This window comes from Neovison vison, chromosome 2 (genome assembly GCF_020171115.1).
Source record: "Neovison vison isolate M4711 chromosome 2, ASM_NN_V1, whole genome shotgun sequence".
Classification (NCBI taxonomy): domain Eukaryota; kingdom Metazoa; phylum Chordata; class Mammalia; order Carnivora; family Mustelidae; genus Neogale; species Neogale vison.
Window position 1 is genome coordinate 208870219 of NC_058092.1, and position 18168 is coordinate 208888386.

Genomic DNA, 18168 nt, shown 5'->3' on the forward strand with positions numbered 1-18168 from the left:
CTGAAAAGAGAGGTTTCCCCAAGGTGGTGGAGGAGCACTGGGAGGGAAGAGGAGGTCCTCCTCCTTGTCCTAAACCCAAAGAGTCAGGAAGGGAGAGGGAGGGGCGCGGTGAGAAAAGCCTTGTAGGGGGGGGGACTTTCCCAAACCCCTATTTCCATAACAACAGATTGGGAGGCTCGGTAATCCTTCCTGACTTGTGAATACGAAATTTGGTTGAATAGAATAATGGCAATGATCATTATTATCTTAACCGACATTTGCATGCACTGCCTACCTCATGTATCCCTTACCACAATCCTCTAAGAGTCTGTTTAAGCCCTCAGAGAAACTGAGGCATGAGGAGTAGAGTAGGAGAGGAGACTCTGTGGTCTGTGCTCTGGAGAAGCCAGAGCTGTTCTCGAACAGCCAGCCTGGGAGGTGCAGTGAGAGTGAAAGAGTGGCCTACAGTGAGAGCCTGGCTTGACAAGGTTCCTCCCACAGAGCCCCTGGGACTCTCCTTACCCTTGTCAGTCAGAGGACACGATTCCTCTTGTTGTGACATCCCAGGGAGACGTCAGTGAATGGGTTGAGAAAAGATTGCTTTAATAACCATCTGGAAAGTGAAAGAAACAGTAGGAGCCCAGACACACATGCCTGGGTGGGAGCTAGTTTGGGCCTCCCATTTTGGGTCTGTATCCATAGAGCAGGCTCAGGCCTTCCTAGACGTGATTACCTAAAGGCTGGGGAGCAGGGCGCATCTGGGGAGGACATGGAGGTCCTCACAGTCCCTTGGGCAGAGCACCCTGACTGAAAGAACCAGGCTGGCCAAGGAGGCAGAGAAGGTAGAGGAAAAGCGACTCCCGGTCAGATGCTCCTGGCAGCCTGATGCTGACATGGGGCTGCCTACGGGACTGTAACCCCTGTGAGGCCTGGGCTGAGAGAGTGTGTCCAGGCCCCAGCATGGAATGAATGAATGAGCTGAGCTGTTGCCCTGAGCTCTGAAGGAATCTAGGAGGAAACAGGTGCTCAGAAGTGCTGAGCTGCCCCTTCATTCAGAAAATATTTTCTGTGGGATGCGTACTATAAGCCCCTCCTATTTCCAGCATAGTGAAACGATTGAATGCCTTTTTATCAAGAAAATTAGAAAGGAGTCTATTCAAACTTCTGAAAGAACAGTTTAAAAACACCTCCCCTCAAATTATTCTATATTCTGACAACCAAAATTCTTTCATTTGTTCATTTAATCCTTGAGCAAGCACAATATGTTGGGACAGTGGGATGGAAACTTTGAAGAAGGGAATGTGTAATCAGGCAAAAACTTTTTCATATTGTCCGTTCATTCATTCAACCAATCAGTTACTATTTATTGAGCACCTACTATGTGCCAGCCATTGTGCTTGACTCTGAGCACAGTCCCTGCCTTCATAGAATTTTAGCAGGAGAAACCAGCAGTAAATAAATAGTGAATAACAGATAATAAGTACAATATCAACCATAAAATAGCTGTCACTCGTGACAGATGCACTTGAGGAAATGTTCAAGGTCCTGAGACAGAGAGCAATGGGAGAAGGGACTCTACCTCAGGTGCAGAAAAGGCCTTCCTGAGAAGGAGACAGTGAAGCCAAGCCTGAAGGACAAGAAGGAGCAGAACAAGTGAGGAAAGATGGGGATGCTCTTTAGTTTCTCTTCTCTCCCCTTCTTCCTTCGCCAGCCCAAGGTCCATGAGTCTGAAATCACTGAGCAGGCATGACATTGACCTCTTGTTGTAGGACTAAGGGCAGACCTGCGCATCTGGGCCATAACAGACAAGGCCCTGCCAAGGGGATGCAAGGTAGGCTGGACAGGTCTGCAGGGGCCAGATCTTATCTGGCCTGGAGGCCACAGGCCTGGATTTTGTTCTGTGTACAATAGGAATCCAGTAAGGTCAAAATAATTGTGAAGGAAGGTTTACCCAATCCTTATGACAGCTGGGACTCTAACGTTGGTTGTTTGACTTTGGGACACAAGTCATCCCCTCGTCTCCAGGCTGATTTTATTTGTGTTTTCTAAGTCCCCACATGTTCTCTTTTTATCTAGGCAGGAAGCTCAATTTTCGCGGCCTGTCTGTGGATGCAGACCAGCTCTCGTTTGCTTCAGCTGGGGTTGGGTGTGGGCTACCAGGAGGGGGCGCCGCTGCAGTGCTCTGAGGGCTCCGCGTCTGCCAGGGCCTGGGAGGAACTCCACACCCAAGGGACCTGCAGAAAGGCCTTTTCACTTCCTCTTTCTACAGTTTTCTCTGCAGAAAGGAGAGAGGCAGAGAAGGGAGGCACTCCTGCCTCATAATACTCTGAATAAACTCCAGGTGGTGAACCCGTGTGGAGTTGGGCTTCAACTCAGGGGACAGGAATCCTGAGCGCTTATTCCACTGGGCCACTGAGTAACTGAATGGCCACGGGGAAGTCCTTTTCATTTTCCTAGTCTTGGTCTCCTTATCTGTACACTGGGGTGTGTGGCTGTGTGGAGGCCCTCTTGGATCCTGTCCAGATAAAACACACGTGGTGTGGAGCAGACTAACATTCTGGATGAATTTTATATAAATGAGGAATAATAGTTTTGTAAAAAGTTCTTAGGATGTCTTGTCCCTCTAAAGCTTGACCCAAGAGAGAAGTGAGCCAGAGGCCCTGCGGGTTGCAGAGCCACTGTGAAGAGGGTGACGGCTGACTCTGACTCATCACCCTGTTGGGGTCACTCTGTTGTCCCCATCATCCGCCATGGTCCTCTTGGTCACAACAAGCTCCTTGGAGTCGAAAAGCCTGGCTTTGAGATTTGAGGGCCTGGGTTTGAACTTGGAAACTACAAGTCACTTAAACTCTCCATGCCTTAGTTTCATTACCAGTAAAATGAACAGGGCTGATATTCAAAATGTTTGACAATGAGCATGGCTCAGTTCCTGACCTAAGAGTGGCCAGGGATCCCCTAATGTGCCAGGCATTCACTCTTTAGGGCTCCTAGATAAGTCCCAGACAATGATGGGGCACTGGGGAATTCAGGGCAGAGAACTTTGTTAACTGATACAGAATTATTTTAAAACATTTCACATTTGTTTTGGCTGTGCTGGTGAGAACTCCAAACGGCAGCACTGAAGATGGGGATAAGAATGCCTACACGTAGGGCTCTGGGGAAGATTAGGGGAGGTAATGTGGATGAAGCACTTAGCCTGGTACACGTTGGTGCCAGGTCAAGTCAGCGACTATGGGGTTCTTGCCGCCTTGTTTATCTGCTGGTGGCCCTTCCAGGCCAGCCATCTCCCTGCTGTGATGCGCAGGTGACCAGCAGCATGTCCTTCAGAAACAAGCCCTTGCAAAGGTCTCCCACGGATCCCAGTGGAAACAACACCCTCCCTCCTGCTCCCAGGAACAAATACTCACAAAGTCATCAGACCACTGCTCCTCTTCATCAGCAGGGCTCTCTGCAATGGCATGTGGGAAGCAGAAGGAACAAGTGTAAATCTCAGCTGGCCAGCCCCACCGTGTCTACCACTAGCCTACAGCTGCCTTCCTTGCCTTTGGGCTCCCCGGTCTTGTTTACTTGGCTTTGAACAGTTACTAGACTTATCTCATGTTCATCCGCTTTCAACTCCTCTTTAGGAAAAAAAAAAAAATCAATTCTTAAATCATAAAGGTAAGTCCCACTGAGGCAAAGACATGGTACATCTGAACCTCGTCTGTCTTTTTAAGGAGCATTTTGGGGACTTTAGAATAACCCTGGAGACACCTGCAATTCATACCATGTTGCTTCTCAGGATTTCTATGAATCAGTACGCAGATGTTGTAGTAGAAAGAGTACTGGAGAGGGAGTCACAATAGACCAAAATTCCCATGCAGGCTCTGTGCCTAACTAGTCAGAGAGCGGTCAAGACAGCTAACTTCTCTGGGCCTCAGTCTCAAGATCTGTAAGGTGACAGATCACTTCAGGGATTCTCTGTGGCCCTAACTTTCACTTTCTTATTGAAAAGATTTACCTGGTGCTTTAATACTACATGTCAGACAATATTTTCAGTCTCTTAGAGATCTTATGAGGAAGCTGAGGCCCAGCGAAAATAAGTCATTTGCCCAAGGTCAGATAGCAAACAATAAAGCCAGGAGTTGAACCCTGCAGTCTGACTTCCAAGGGCATGCTGTGGGCTCCAGCACCATGCTACCTCACTGCCTCTGAACCCCAGAGCGTAGGCACTGTCCTTGGCTCCCCAGGCAGGATGAAAATGGAAATAACGGTGTCAAGGAGCTTAGGTTCTTGAAGAATAAAATAGATCTGAATTATGGACAGTCAAGGAGAATATCTGATTCCCTTTTCTCCAAAACACATTTAGAGTTTGAGAAGCTTAGCATCCACCCCATCACATAAACTGACATTAGAGGGTAACTACAATTCGCTCAGCTCTACAGATCAACCAGGCAGTGGTCCAGGTGACAGAGTGGCTCCTGAGACCCATCCAGGGAAGCTCCCAGCTCTTCTCCTAGCCTATTGAGCAGCCACGGGAGGGGGTTCAGTGGTTGGTCCCTGAACCCTCCAGAGCCTTGGTAGAACCTTTTCTTGCCATTTCTAGCCCCTGCAATGGCAGACCACAGACTCCAGCTCTAGGGGGACTCCGAAGAGACACAGGGAAAGTAACTGTAGAGAAAAAAATGGGGGCCCAAAGGAAGGGTTTAGAGCAGTGTGGCCAGATTTGGGGTTATAGCAGCAACAGTGCCTCTCTTGGAAAAAACATGATAGGCACTAAGAAGGAGCTTTATTTTATGAGCCAAATAATAGGTCAAACTGACTTTCACAAGAGATAATTCTTATTAAGTGATGATCTGGGCTAACTTATATCAAATTAGAGTATGCTGCAATCACCGGGGCTTTGCCAGAAATCTGAGAAGACTAGGTCAATAAGTCCTCTTCTCAATATACTAACACCTAGTACCGAGGTAGATCTGTTTCTAATACCTTAAGTTTGGGTATAACCGAAGATCAGCACTTATGGTGGCAAGATGTTCTTGTTTCAACCTTTAAAATAGAAACCTTTATAAAATACCTTTATAAAACACACCTCCCTGCCTCATTGGGCTGTGTTTGCTGAGTCTTCTCTCAGGGAACTGGGGCCCATTTTCTGGCCCGTCACTGCTGGAAAGTACTTGCCGAAGCTAACTGCAAGTACTGTCCCAATTATCTTTCCTCTCCAACACACACTTCATACTATTTCTAGTGATTTTCTTAAAATAAGGTTTGGAGCATGCAGCTCCTTTCCTCAAGAATCCTCAGCAGCTCCCTATGGAGTAAAGTCAAGGCTCGGAGTCCACACATTTTGATGCCTCCCCTTCCTGTCCCTCTCACGACTTCTCTTGCCATCTTCCATGTTCACTCACAGTGATAGTCGGCAGTGTGTTCCTCCCAGCCTGTACTTTTGATCATTCTCTGCTCTGCCTGGACTATTTCCCCAGCCTGTCTTCCTTCTTTGCATGGAAATCCCTGTTATACCTCTGCCATAGGGTCTTCCCCAGTCCCTCGGGTTCTAATTATGACTCCTTCCTCTAGGCCGTCATAGGGGCTGCTGGCACCTTGATGACACGGGTGGTCCATTCTGCCCTGTGCTATGATCATTTTTTTGTGCCTCTCTGTACTGAAAAACAAGGCCTTATTAATTTATCTTTGTATCTGAATGGTATTTGGCATTTGTAATCCATGCAGTAATAAAAGTATGAAGCAACAGATGAGTTGAAGGAATGAGTATTAGGATACTAATAATAGATTCCATTTATTAAACACTTCCTATGTGCTCAGGGCTAGGATAAGTGTATTTTCCCAATTATCCTCAAAACAGAGCTTTGTGGTAGGTGCCGTCATGATCTCAATTTTATAGTCAAGGAAACGGAAGCTAAGAGATGTGGCAAAATGTGTCTGAGGCCACATGGCTGGTGAGTGAGGGGGCGGGCTAGAAGCCAGGCTGTCTGTGTTGGTCCCTCTAGCTGAAATCCCATGTAAACTGCCTGGTCCTCTACTGAGCCTTCACATAAAATCTAGGAGAAACTACAGTGGCCCAATCCAGGCATTGTAGAGACTGAGGCAGAGAAGAGAAAAAAGCATCACCACGTGGGAGAGGTTGCCAGACAGCACCCTTCTCTCCCCGAGCTACACCCATCTCCTGGTCCTACCAGCAACTCACAACATCCTGCTCTTGAAGTCATGGCCTGCAGGCCATTTCCCAAACTAAAATGCAGTATGCTCCAAAGTACTAGAGCCAAAGTATGTGGTGGTGGGCCAGCATCTCAGGACCTCCTAAATTGGGTGGGTTGTGGTTTTAGAACTAGTCTCCCCCGGTTCAAATCCTGGCTCTGCTCTTTACTACCCGCTTGGCAGAGGACCAGGACTTTAGCTGTTTAAAGCTCAATTTCTCAACTGTGAAACCAGGTTAAGAATAGTGCCCGCCTCATGTGTTTATGAGAATCCAGTAATACAATACCCACGAGTGCTTCCCAAAACCTGGCATGCAGCAAATGCTGTGTTAATGGTAGTGTTGTCTTGGGTACTGACAATGTCTTAATAAACCCTCACAGCAACACCATTCTATTTCACTCCAATGGCAACCACACAGTACGGCTACCATAAAGAAACGGGCCCAAGAGAGTCTCTAATATAGAGGGTGACACTTTCAGGAGGGTAAGGGCAAGTTTAGTATGGGAAAGGCAGTTTCACTTGGGAAGGAAGGTTGCATGCCCCTGGGAGGAAGCTGAGATGCTGGTTGGGCCTCCTTATGAGGGAGAGCCTTTCCATTGGTCGTGTACCTGGTTTGGGGCTTATGTTCCATTTACAGTGTCACAATCCCATGCCACACAAGAGAGGGGCTCCTCCCCTTGCCAGGCTCAGGCTTTGTAAGTCATGTGCCTCCCCCAGCCTGTGGGCCCAGCAGCTGGCACTGTGAGGCACGTGGAAATGCCACAGTGGCCCCACTTCAGTGTCCACTCCAGGGTTTGGAGCTTGGGCTCTGGGGTCAGCCTGCCAGTCAAAATCCTGATTCTTCCACTTGCTAGCAGCATGAACAGGTAAATTGCTTAACCTCTGGGCATCTGTTTTCTCACCACTGAAATGGATAGGATAAGTAGAGCCTGTGTCATGGGGCTTCATCAGAATGAAATGAAAGAGCCCAGGGAAAGTGAGAAAGCCATCTGTCATCACCCATTGAGTAAGAGCTCCGTGGATGCTTCTGGTCACTATTAATCTACTTTAATAATAGCCTGGAGGCTAGCACTCTTATCTCCAATCTTTCAAGGGAAGTTATAAAACATTTCTAGGTTCACAGGGTTTAGGGGCCAAAGCTGGGATTCTAACCAAGGCTAGAGGACCCCAAAGTCCAAGATCCCACCCAGCCATGGTGGTAATAAACCTGGAGTCTAGAAGAACAGCTGTGTATCACACCGAGGACAATCCAGGGCAGTGTAGGCTTTCCTGACAAATGTCCCAACACCTGGAATCATGGACAGGTGCTGGGAAAGTTCTGCGAACAGTGCACTCAGCAAAAGCTGAGGGGTTGCATGAGGCTGTGTGGTGAGGAGGGATTGAGCCAGGCCTTGAAGGATGGCCAGAACCCAAATGAGAGAATGAAGATGAAGGAGGGCGTCCCCCTTCCACCCCCTAAGGCTAGGGCCTGTGTGCCAGCCCCAGAAGCAGGGCTTAACCGATGGCTGGAAGGTGTATCCATAAGGCATAGCCATAAGGCATAGATATGCTGGAAGGAAAATGCTGTTCTGGAGAGTCTGCGGAGAAAATAAAGCCAGGTTGTTGCCAGCCAAAGGGGTGCTCCAGCCACAAAGGCCACTGTAGGCCCCAGTGACAAGCTGGAGGCAGGAAGGTCGATGAGGATGGTGTTTGAGCAGTTCAGACATGAAGAGACAAAGGCCGAATCAGACTGGGGGGCTTGGGAATGGGAAGGGATGGTTGGAAAGGCAGTCAAAGAGTCAATGGTGAGAGCTTGAGTGAAGCGGTGAAGGCAAGGGTGGGCACGGAGCCTTTCTGTTCTGGGTCACGAGCAGCACCAGAGACTCTGGACATTGTGGGGCACCCTCCACGCTGTCTGTCTGACACACACACAGTTGTGGCCCCGATTCAGCTCTGGAGGCCATGCTCTGGGCCACTAGGCCTGCCAGCTTCTCCTCTTACTGAGCTGGTGGAAGGATGTGGGGAAGCCGTGGGATGGGTACAGTGCGATGCAGGAAGGAAAGAAGGAAGGAGCCTGGGTTAGACATGGTGGTGGAGGCAGATGCAGGGGAGGAAGAGAAAGCAGAACTACAGAGGCCACGGGGGAGGCAGCCCATGGACAGTCTCCCTAGGTGCCCCAAGAGGAGAAGGGAATGTGACCCCTTGAGGAGTGGATCTGAGCTGGCTAGGAGAGGGGATTTGCATCTAAATACTTCACATTTTAAAAAGTCCTTTTGTTTGCATGTCCCCTCATCCCTTCTCAGAGCCCTGTTAACAGGGGGTGGGAGGGTGGAGTCCTGGTTTGGCTGTATGACCTTGGGCAGCCCCGTGGCCTATCTGTATGACCGGCCATACAGACATACGTGGCCGGTCATACATGCTGTCCATAGAGACATACATGTCTATGTCGCCTGGCCATATGACCTTGGGCAGCCCCTTAGCCTGTCTGGTCTCCACTTAGCCCTCACACGAGAAGCCAGGGGTGAGTGGTCTTTAAGGACTTTCCAGGCTTTCCAATACCTTCAAGTCCAAGTTTCATTCCTCTAGTCTTAGTTCCATGAGGCGGGGCTGGTGGTGAATGCCGCTCTCCCAGTGTCAGCCTTGCTGGTTCCACCAATCAGAGTGGAGACAGGGAGACAAAAAAAAAAAAAAAACCAAGTGAATGCTGGCTTCCGTAAGGACATGAGGGCAAGTGCAAAGCAGTGTTATAGCTCACTTTGTTAGTGGATGGAGGTTTGCTATGCATTCCCTGTGCTTTTTCCAACCACCCCTGGGTAGTAGGGCCCCAGGGTCCAAGGAAAGAGGCCTTGTTCAGTTCTGGCCACTGAGGGGTGTGGAAGGGCTGGTGGGACTTTCCCTCCACAACAGTGGGACCTCAGGCAGATAGTGACCTGTCGGCATCCTCATTTATTATTGGGTCCCCCACTAGTAATGAAGCACCTGAAGGTCAGGGGCTATATTTTGTTCCCCACTCCGTATCTAGTAGAGTGAGTGTCACACAGGATGTACTGTGTCATATTTGTCAAATGAGTCAAAAACATGTAAAACAGCAGAAGCACCTGGAGATAATGATTCCAGAGAAGAAACTATTCAAATGACCTAATTTCTTAATTTTATCCTTGGAGTTGCACAGAACAACCCGATCTCTGCTTTCTTGAATGTTTAAAAACTTGTGCTGTGTGGCCATGAGGACAGACTTAGGAAGCCACCAGGAAATGGACTGCATCTCTGTCTTGCCAGGGCTGTCTGTCCTTGACAGGACCAGAGGGGCTTGGGAAGTCATCACAGGAAATGTCAAACAGAACATGGGTTTCATTTTTGGTGTGTGGTGGTGGTGGGGTCAGGGGTGAGCGCTGGGTTGGAGGTCAGGCTGCCGAACCTCTAGGGCTCCTTTTAGACCTGGGATTCCATGATTCCATAATTTTCCTATCAAAACTAAGGGTACTTAGCAGATGTTGTCTGCTTTCTTTTCTTTTTTAGAACTTGGGAGAGAAGGAGGAATTTCTTCTCTTTTGTTAACTAAGCAGCTCACTTGAGGCTTTTTCCCCCACTTGGCTTTGATCAGGTAGATTTTAAAGATCAGAACAGGGTCTTTATTTTTTTATTTATTTTAATTTTTTTTCATTGCAAAGGAGTCTCCTGGTCAACTGTTGAGACTTGGTGACTGGCAAGATGAGGTCAGTAAGTACTCTGTAACCTAGCAACTTCTAGAAAGTAGTCCAACAGGTCAGTCACTAGACTTGATATGTTGGTCCGCATTTCTTAGTGTGATAAGATTTAATTAGTGCCTAGGAGGAACTCAACTGTCTGATTTATTGCTATCTTGATCAGTGACAGAAAAAAAACAACAGTAAGCATCCTTTAAGGTTGTGATTTGGTTTTAGCTGTCAGGGATAGAGGAAGAGACTTCAATGATGTCTGTAGACCTGTGGTTTTCGTTAAGGGCTCTATAGGTCTGTCCATGTCCAGGAAATCTTTATATTTAAGCCAGCAAAATGAGATTTTAGGCCTATCTTCCCAAGGAATTTCTTCTAGAGAAGGGCAGTATATTGGATAATTTATTTTGCTCACCACTGCCATAAACAACACCAATCTCAAGACTACCCTCCGCTGACAAAATTGATCCTAGTTGGACTGGGTGGCAGAGACATCAGAGAGGACTGAGTAACCATGCACCATCAATAGGTTATCCTCCTCCCACCCCAACCCCCAGTGACCTTCAAGTATCCATTTTCATAATTCTCTATCCAGGAAGCCTTCACTTCCCCACTTCCTCCACACTCTTGACCTCAGATTAGATAAGACATTGCTGATGGACTTTCATAGAACTTTGTGCTTCCCCATCACCCTGAACTCTAATTGCTTTTGTACCATTGTATCTTTTTTCTTCACTATAAACACTGTGAGTGTGGAGACTATATCTGTCCTGTTTAGCCCTTTGTCTCTACCTAAAACCGTGTATTTGCCCAGCACATGGAAGATACTTAATAAATGTTTGATAAATAGATGAGTGGATGGATGGATGGATGGATAGATAGATGGATGGATGGATGGATGGATGGATAGATGGATGGATGGAATACTACAGCTACACTATAGTCAAATGCCTTAAAATTTTAAAAATTAGGATGGGCACTCTTATTTTCAAATGATTAGAACATGGTTCCCTTTTCAGGAAGTAAATATGAACATGAAATTAATCAAGAGTCCAAGTATTTTAGAAATACTCTTACCTGAGGCATAATCTCTTTGAGGAACACTTGGAGGCGCTTTGACTTTCAGCCTATAGATAATAACCATTAGACAAATGGTCAGGACACTGTTGTCAGGACGACTGCTGTCAAGGTCCCAAACAGAAGCAGATATAGAGGTAACAGAGAGATAACTAATAGAATATTGGCTTCTTTTGGACCCATCTCATTGAAAGACTAAATGTATTGTAAATGGAGTGAAGCCATTAACCAGAGGTCTCCCATCTCCCCCATTTCTCCAGTGTGTAATGGGGCTGTCACTCAGCAAAGGTGAAGTCCAGTGGTGGAAGGGTTCTGAGAGGTCAGAATACAAGCAAGCACAGAGTTCAGAGGTTCAAGGAAGAGAAATGCTGATTGGTTGATAGGGCGATAAGAGAAGATGGACTCTATTTAAATAAATAACTTAATACATGCTTTAAATATCAAAAAAAAATTAGCTGTAACAGAGCACTTGGGTTGTAGGTTGGACTGAGATTATTTTGGCACTACTGAAAAGTGCCAAATAAATGAGTAGTGAGGGTCTCCAGGTTGGAGATTACAATATTCAGCTTATTTAGACATTGAACTGTTTCAAGCACTCTCAAAACTACTTTAGTATCTTTATGCATATATAAAATGTTTGAATATTCACAATCCTTCCCCCATCACCAAAAGAAGAAAATTAAAATTACATTTAAAAACGTATCCCAATTTTTAGGCTTACTTAAGTTCTGACAACACCTCCCATTCTATTATTTGAAATGGCTAAGTTTTCTAGTAAATTATTATTCTTAATAAGAGTAGCCCATTTTATTTAAGAATGATTTGCTTAATGAAATTTAAAGTATATATAAATAAAACCTATATCCAGTAGCCTTTATTTACTAAAACATCACGTCCCTTTTTAGAAGCAGGGAATAAGTTAACCATTACATGCAAAACATATTTCATTTCTTGTGGAAAAAAAGCAATATAGAAATTCATGTCTGATTACGAAAAATTAGCCCAACAAATGAGAATTGTAATGTTGCAAAAATAACAATACTTATATTTGCATAGAAATTTTGCTTTTTGTGTCCCCAAAGGTTCTTAGGTCGATTATTTCATTCAATTCTCACAGCAAGCCAGCGTGAGCTGGGGAGATATTATAATTAGACTTCTGATGAGGTCCAGATAGAAAGATTAGCCACAGTGTTATAGGGGGGAAAAAGCACAAAAACAAACAAGGAATCACGGTGCCGGGTCTGTACTTGGACTAGTAAAATTTCAAAAAGCACGCACCATCCATTACCCATTATTGCCACTATTTCATAAGAGAAAAGAAAAGGTATTTTAATACCCAAAATGTTATCATCTCGGGATAAAGAACAGACTCAGGAAGGGGCTGGTGGTCACTGAACACCAACCAGGAATAAAAGCTGTGGTTTGGGTCTTACTTAGCAGCCGGCAGCTGCATGTCAACCCCCAACACTTCAAGGTCCTTATTTTCTCATTTGGCCATGGACCAGCGACAACTCTGTCACGGTCTTCTGTTAGGAAACCAGTGTGTTCAACCGTGCTTCCTCCTTTCAAGGTAGCACCTGTTGCCTGGCAACGAGTAAGAGTGTTAACAGCAGGTCACTCAGAACCAAAGGCCCACTGACTTCACCCAGGGTAACGACTATGGCAGCCATATTTTCCAAGCTGAGAGGAAACATGGTTTTTCAAATCAAAATGTATTTTGGGAACAATGAGCATAATGAAATAGGAACTGTCTGAAAAACTTTGAGCTCCATGGCTACTGTGAGTATGCCTGACCAGGGAAGAGAGAGACATTTTACACAGTGGCTTCATATTATTGAGAAAACTGGTGTATTGTAAAACTGACAATGGGGATAATTAATCGAGAATCCCTAGCGATTAAAACAATGACTAGCCGGGTTCCCTCATTTCAATGAGATTTTGCATGTGTCAGAAATATTAAATGAGAATAATCACATACCTCGCTCCTCCACAGGACAGAACACGAGGACAAATTTTCCTCTAGTAGATGCCCCACAAGCAGAAGACCATTTTAACTATTTTATGATAATGACTTATACATACTGAGACTCATTTGCATTTTGTAGTCTAAAAAACCATAAAACATGATTTCTTACTTTCAAGTTTAACAAAGACCAAAAAGAATGAAGACTCTTTGTTCCGAAGGCATAGGAAAATGAAATTTTATACACTATTAATGGTACAAAATTGTTAGCAAGCAATTTGGTAATATCAATAAAAATTTCAAGGGCACAAATTCTTCCATTCTAAATTTCATTTTACGAATTTAACTTTCTGGTACACTCAAAATCTGTAAAAATTATTTATTGAAATGTTACTTATGACAGTTAAACTGAAAGAAATGGCCACAAAATTTTTAGTGATCTTATCAAATTGCTCCCCCAAGAATATGCCAGTTTAAACTCCCACATCTCCTTCCCTTTAAAAAGTGTTCACCGATGCATAGCTGGTTAAATGAATGATAATACATTTATAGCAGACTATTAATCATCTGCTCAAAATGGAATATGCCTTATTTTTACATACTATCAAACAAAGATGTCCATGATCTAGCATTAAGTAAAACCACTAAGCAAAATCACGTTGGTAGAATGGTTTATGAAGTGTGACGCCATTCATGATGAAAATATATGTGTGTACAGGCATGTACTGTACCACATACATACAGATATATATATCAGACTCACTCATGACAATGTTTGTTTCCCTGGAGTTGGTTGAGGTGGGGATGTGGACAAGTGGGAGATTTTTACTTCATGCAATTCTGAACTGTTTGATTTTTTTTTTTTCCTGGTGAATCTACTACTACTTTCATTTTCTAAATAAAAGAACTTAAAAGCTTAATGGGATACTATTTCCTCCTTCCTCTTAGATTTTGAGTGGCAAATACAGGTATGCACAATTTTTATCTTTTTTTTTTTTTTAAAAAAAAGCTTAAGAGGGGGCGCCTGGGTGGCTCAGTGGGTTAAGCCGCTGCCTTCGGCTCAGGTCATGATCTCAGGGTCCTGGGATCGAGTCCCACATCGGGTTCTCTGCTCAGCAGGGAGCCTGCTTCCTCCTCTCTCTCTCTGCCTGCCTCTCTGGCTACTTGTAATCTCTCTCTGTCAAATAAATAAATAAAATCTTAAAAAAAAAAAAAAAAGCTTAAGAGTTTTTGATGTGCAGGAAGATTTGAAATTCTAGCTCTTCCTCTCTAAGTGTCAACTGAAAACACAATTTTAAGGCTATAATTGAAAAAGCAAAAAATTGAAATATGGAAAACAGGTATGGCATCCTAAAAATGCTAGGATTGTGTTCTTAGAACTTCTCTTTTGGATTTCTCCAAGCGTGTCCTAGTGGGCTTTAACTAAATAGTTATAGAAGCTGATTGTCCTGTTTCTAGAAACGTCTTTGTTGACATTTGCTGGCACTTTGAGGGGGACAGCTCACTTTTACTGCAGTGAGAGGGAAAAGCAAAGTTCCCTGAGATGAGCCCATTCATTTGCCATGTTTCCTGAAGATGGATCTTACCACCATGGACTCTTGCCATGAGTAAGAAAGGGTTACATGTTAAAGAGGTTGCAACTCCTCACTTGGGTAACAAAGAACTTTGTTCTCTTCCACCTAGCACAGGCTGGAATAATGTGTGATTTATATAAATGAGTGCTTATATAGTGCTATGAAGTTTAACTTACTTTTTGATTTTGTTCATTATTCCACCTTCATTGTTCTTGATATCGTGGACCATCTTTTGAAGCTGCCTGCAAGAAGCAAAATTAAACATAAAATACTAATAAGTAGGTCAATTTAGAAAAAGTCTTCTATCCTTGAATACAAAAAGAGAACTAAAGACCTATAATAAACCCCCAAAAAGTGGGAATTGTATTATATTTAATCAAATTGGCTGTTTGCTACTTGAGTAAAGGGAAAGTATTCTTTTTTATTAATTATTTTTATTAACATGTAATGTATTATTTGCCCCAGGGGTACAAGTCTCTGAATCATCAGTCTTACACATTTCACAGTACTCACCATAGCACGTACCCTCCCCAATGTCCATAACAGCCACCCTCTCCATACCTCTCCTCCCCCCAGCAACCCTCAGTTTGTTTTGTGAGATTAAGAGCGACTTATGGTTTGTCTGAGGGTAAGTATTCTATAAGGAACATGGTCATTGGGCATATCCCTATCCCCTTCCCTGTCTATTGGATGTCTGGGCCAGGCTCAGATTCTGAAGAGACATTTTGATTTTCAGATCTGTCTATTCTGAGGATACACATGAGGCAAAACCCTCTGAAAAACCTCACTGTTCACCACTGAGTGTCCTTAGACCATTCACATTGCAAGATGGAGTGACCTTGGACATGTGGGCTAAAATCAGGTCCAAGAATTTTGTTTGTTTGTTTGTTGACTTCACTAGGTAGAATCCGGGAAAACTGTCACAAAAAAGTTGTACATACACAGAAGCCATAAAGAAAATGATTAATGAATCTGACTGCATGTACATTTGGAAACCCTGTAGAACAAAAAATAATATGCACAAAATCAAAAGATAAATGATGCGCCGGAAGAAATATTTACGACACAATAATAATAATGACTCATGTTCTGATTGACAAATCTTATGACTCTGCAAAATATTATTAATAATTCAATAGGAAATGGGCAAAAGATGCAAACACATGGCGAACAAAAAAGTATGAGTGGCTAACAGACTAATAAAAAGATATTTAACATTACTTATATCTAAAGAAATCTAAATTGAAACAACAGCGTGGTATGTTTGGCTCATCAGACTGGCAGAACGTAACTTGATAATACTCTGGGTAGATGGGGGTACAAAAATACAGATATTCTTGGGAATGCACATTGTTACAATCAATATCTATTAAATTTTAAAACCTCCATGCCTTTTGACCCAGAAATTCTGCTGCTAGGACCTTGCCCTTATAAACATGGTCATAAAACCATACCATTATGTACATATAACCCTTTCTGCCTTCCCACTAAAAAACCTGGAAACAACCTAAATGCCCATCAATCATTAAAAGGGAACTACTTACACAAACTGATAAAGCCATACAATGGAATGCCATAGGCCCTTAAAAAAAAAGAAAGAAAGAAAAAAAAAGAAAGACACACCTGCATTGCTGACACATAAAAATCTCCAACAAATATTAAGTTTAAAAAAAATGGTAAAGGAGAAAAAAGAAAAAAAGGAAGAAAGGAAGTGAAGTTCAGAACAATGTGTGTACCACATATTTTTTCTGTGGGATGAGAAAGGACACGTATATTCCTATAAACCAGTACACGTGTAGCTTTTTAGAGGGATATGCAAGCAGTTATTCAAAGACTGTTTTCAAAGGCAACAGAGCATTTTCATATGAATTAGGAAAAGGTACCCCTTTCTTCTGGGTGGACACCTGCACAGTGGCGGGGCACACAGCCTGGCAAACAGTCAAGGAATAGATTTCAGCCTCTATATGTCCTCAGAGCTGGGCGTGTATCAACTGTGGCGTGAAAGCAGAAGGCTCGACTGGGGATGGGGGCTTCCGTTTTGTAAAAAAGAGACTTTCTTATTATAATGAAGATTTTTCTATATTATTTGAATATTCATAGCTTGTACAGATATCATTTCTATTATCTGTTTTATATACATATGTAGAGAAAAATGTTAACAGGGTCAGAGTATAGGGCCATGGTTTTTTTCCTTCATGATAACTTTCTGACTTTAAAAAACATATAAATATATTACTTATATTTAAATATATTTACATGTAAAAATACATTCTACATTATGTGCAAAATATACGTTTATATATATATTTTTCCAATTTATTTATTTTCAGAAAAACAGTATTCATTATTTTTTCACCACACCAGTGCTCCATGCAAGCCGTGCCCTCTATAATACCCACCACTTGGTACCCCAACCTCCCACCCCTCCGCCACTTCAAACTATACGTTTATATTTTATGTTGTATATAAATAATGATGTATATAAATATATAAAATATATATTTCTTATTTATATATATACATAAATTATGTATATATAATTTCACACAGTTCTGTCCTCAAAGAGTAAGACAGTTGAAGTCACTTTTCAGGCAAGCCTTTCCTTTTTTCTGAAGAAACCTTTTGACTGGGCCTTATACTTAACAAAATGTAAATTTTGCATATAGCCATTGTTCTTGGAGAAAATTGTGATTTTCCATAAACCTGATCACAGATTTCTCTAACTCTGGGAGCTAGGCATTGTGTTACAGGCAATATGAAGACTGGGCACAATTAAGCTTGGTGGAGGTCTATGAAACCCTGTTGACTGGGGGGAATCTGGAGGAATATTCTCTGGCTCTGCATGGATTTAGGATGCATTTGTTGTGAAGCTCTGCAGTGTGGATAGAGCAGTTTAGAGCATGAGCGGAAGCTTGCTGGAGGAGCTCTGCATGGCATCTACTGCTAAGTGTTAATCTAAGACTCTTCAAGGCTGATGATCCACTGCAGTTGTTTACTGAGAGGTGTTGGGCACCAAGGGGTGGGGTGAGATTTACTGTGTAGGGATCGTCCCTCCTACCCTCAACCATTTTGGGAAAAGGATGATTCTCAAATAAAGAATGGGAACTTGCACTGGGGATTCTGGGGAGCTCCCACCCCTTCTAGGTCAAATGACAGGAGCTAATCTTGAGAGCACAGACAAACCTGAGTGATATTCATTGGTAGGCAGGTGGGGAGGGATGCCAAGAGTGACGTGTTGGCTGGAACGTGAGGCTGGGTCTGGGTTCCAGCTCTAAGTAGAGCCCTAACTGCCACCATCGCTAGCCATTTGCCATGAGAGAATTCCTCTCCATTGTCCCCCGAATGTTCAGTGGTATCCGGTTTGTCTTTGCACCGTGGCCTCGGCTGGGCTGTGGGGAAAGGTGTGTTCCATTGACTTGGAGGAGCAAAGTGCAAAGGGAAGACAGGCTGGAGGGTTGGGCAGAAGGATAAGAGAAATTTCTTTTAGGACAACTTTAGGCTGCATCTTCGGGCATTGCCTACAAAACTGGGGGATCCACTGAGGGGCCCAGGTTGGGATGTGGGAAGAGGTCGGTGCCAAATGGTTATCTGGAAATGAGAAATGAGGAAATGAGACCACATTTTGTATTCCCAGTTAGGTAGGCTGTGCTCACTAATTCCATTCCTGTGAGAACTCAGCAAAGCCCCAGGCTCAGCAGCAGAGAGG

General features: G+C 43.8%; 1 protein-coding gene across 2 annotated transcripts in view; it reads right to left on the bottom strand.

The window, feature by feature from the left end:
* BLNK (B cell linker) overlaps nt 1–18168 on the bottom strand; it is a 74435-nt gene that overhangs the window by 34584 nt on the left and 21683 nt on the right. Inside the window, exons 2-5 of one of the 2 annotated variants that reach the window (XM_044240222.1) lie at nt 14639–14704; nt 10926–10975; nt 8713–8796; nt 3387–3427 (exon numbers count right to left, since the gene is read on the bottom strand). In XM_044240222.1, the coding sequence (XP_044096157.1) occupies nt 3387–3427; nt 8713–8796; nt 10926–10975; nt 14639–14704 (241 nt within the window). The remainder of the gene's footprint in view (nt 1–3386; nt 3428–8712; nt 8797–10925; nt 10976–14638; nt 14705–18168) is intronic. The other variant, XM_044240223.1, reaches the window with a different exon arrangement.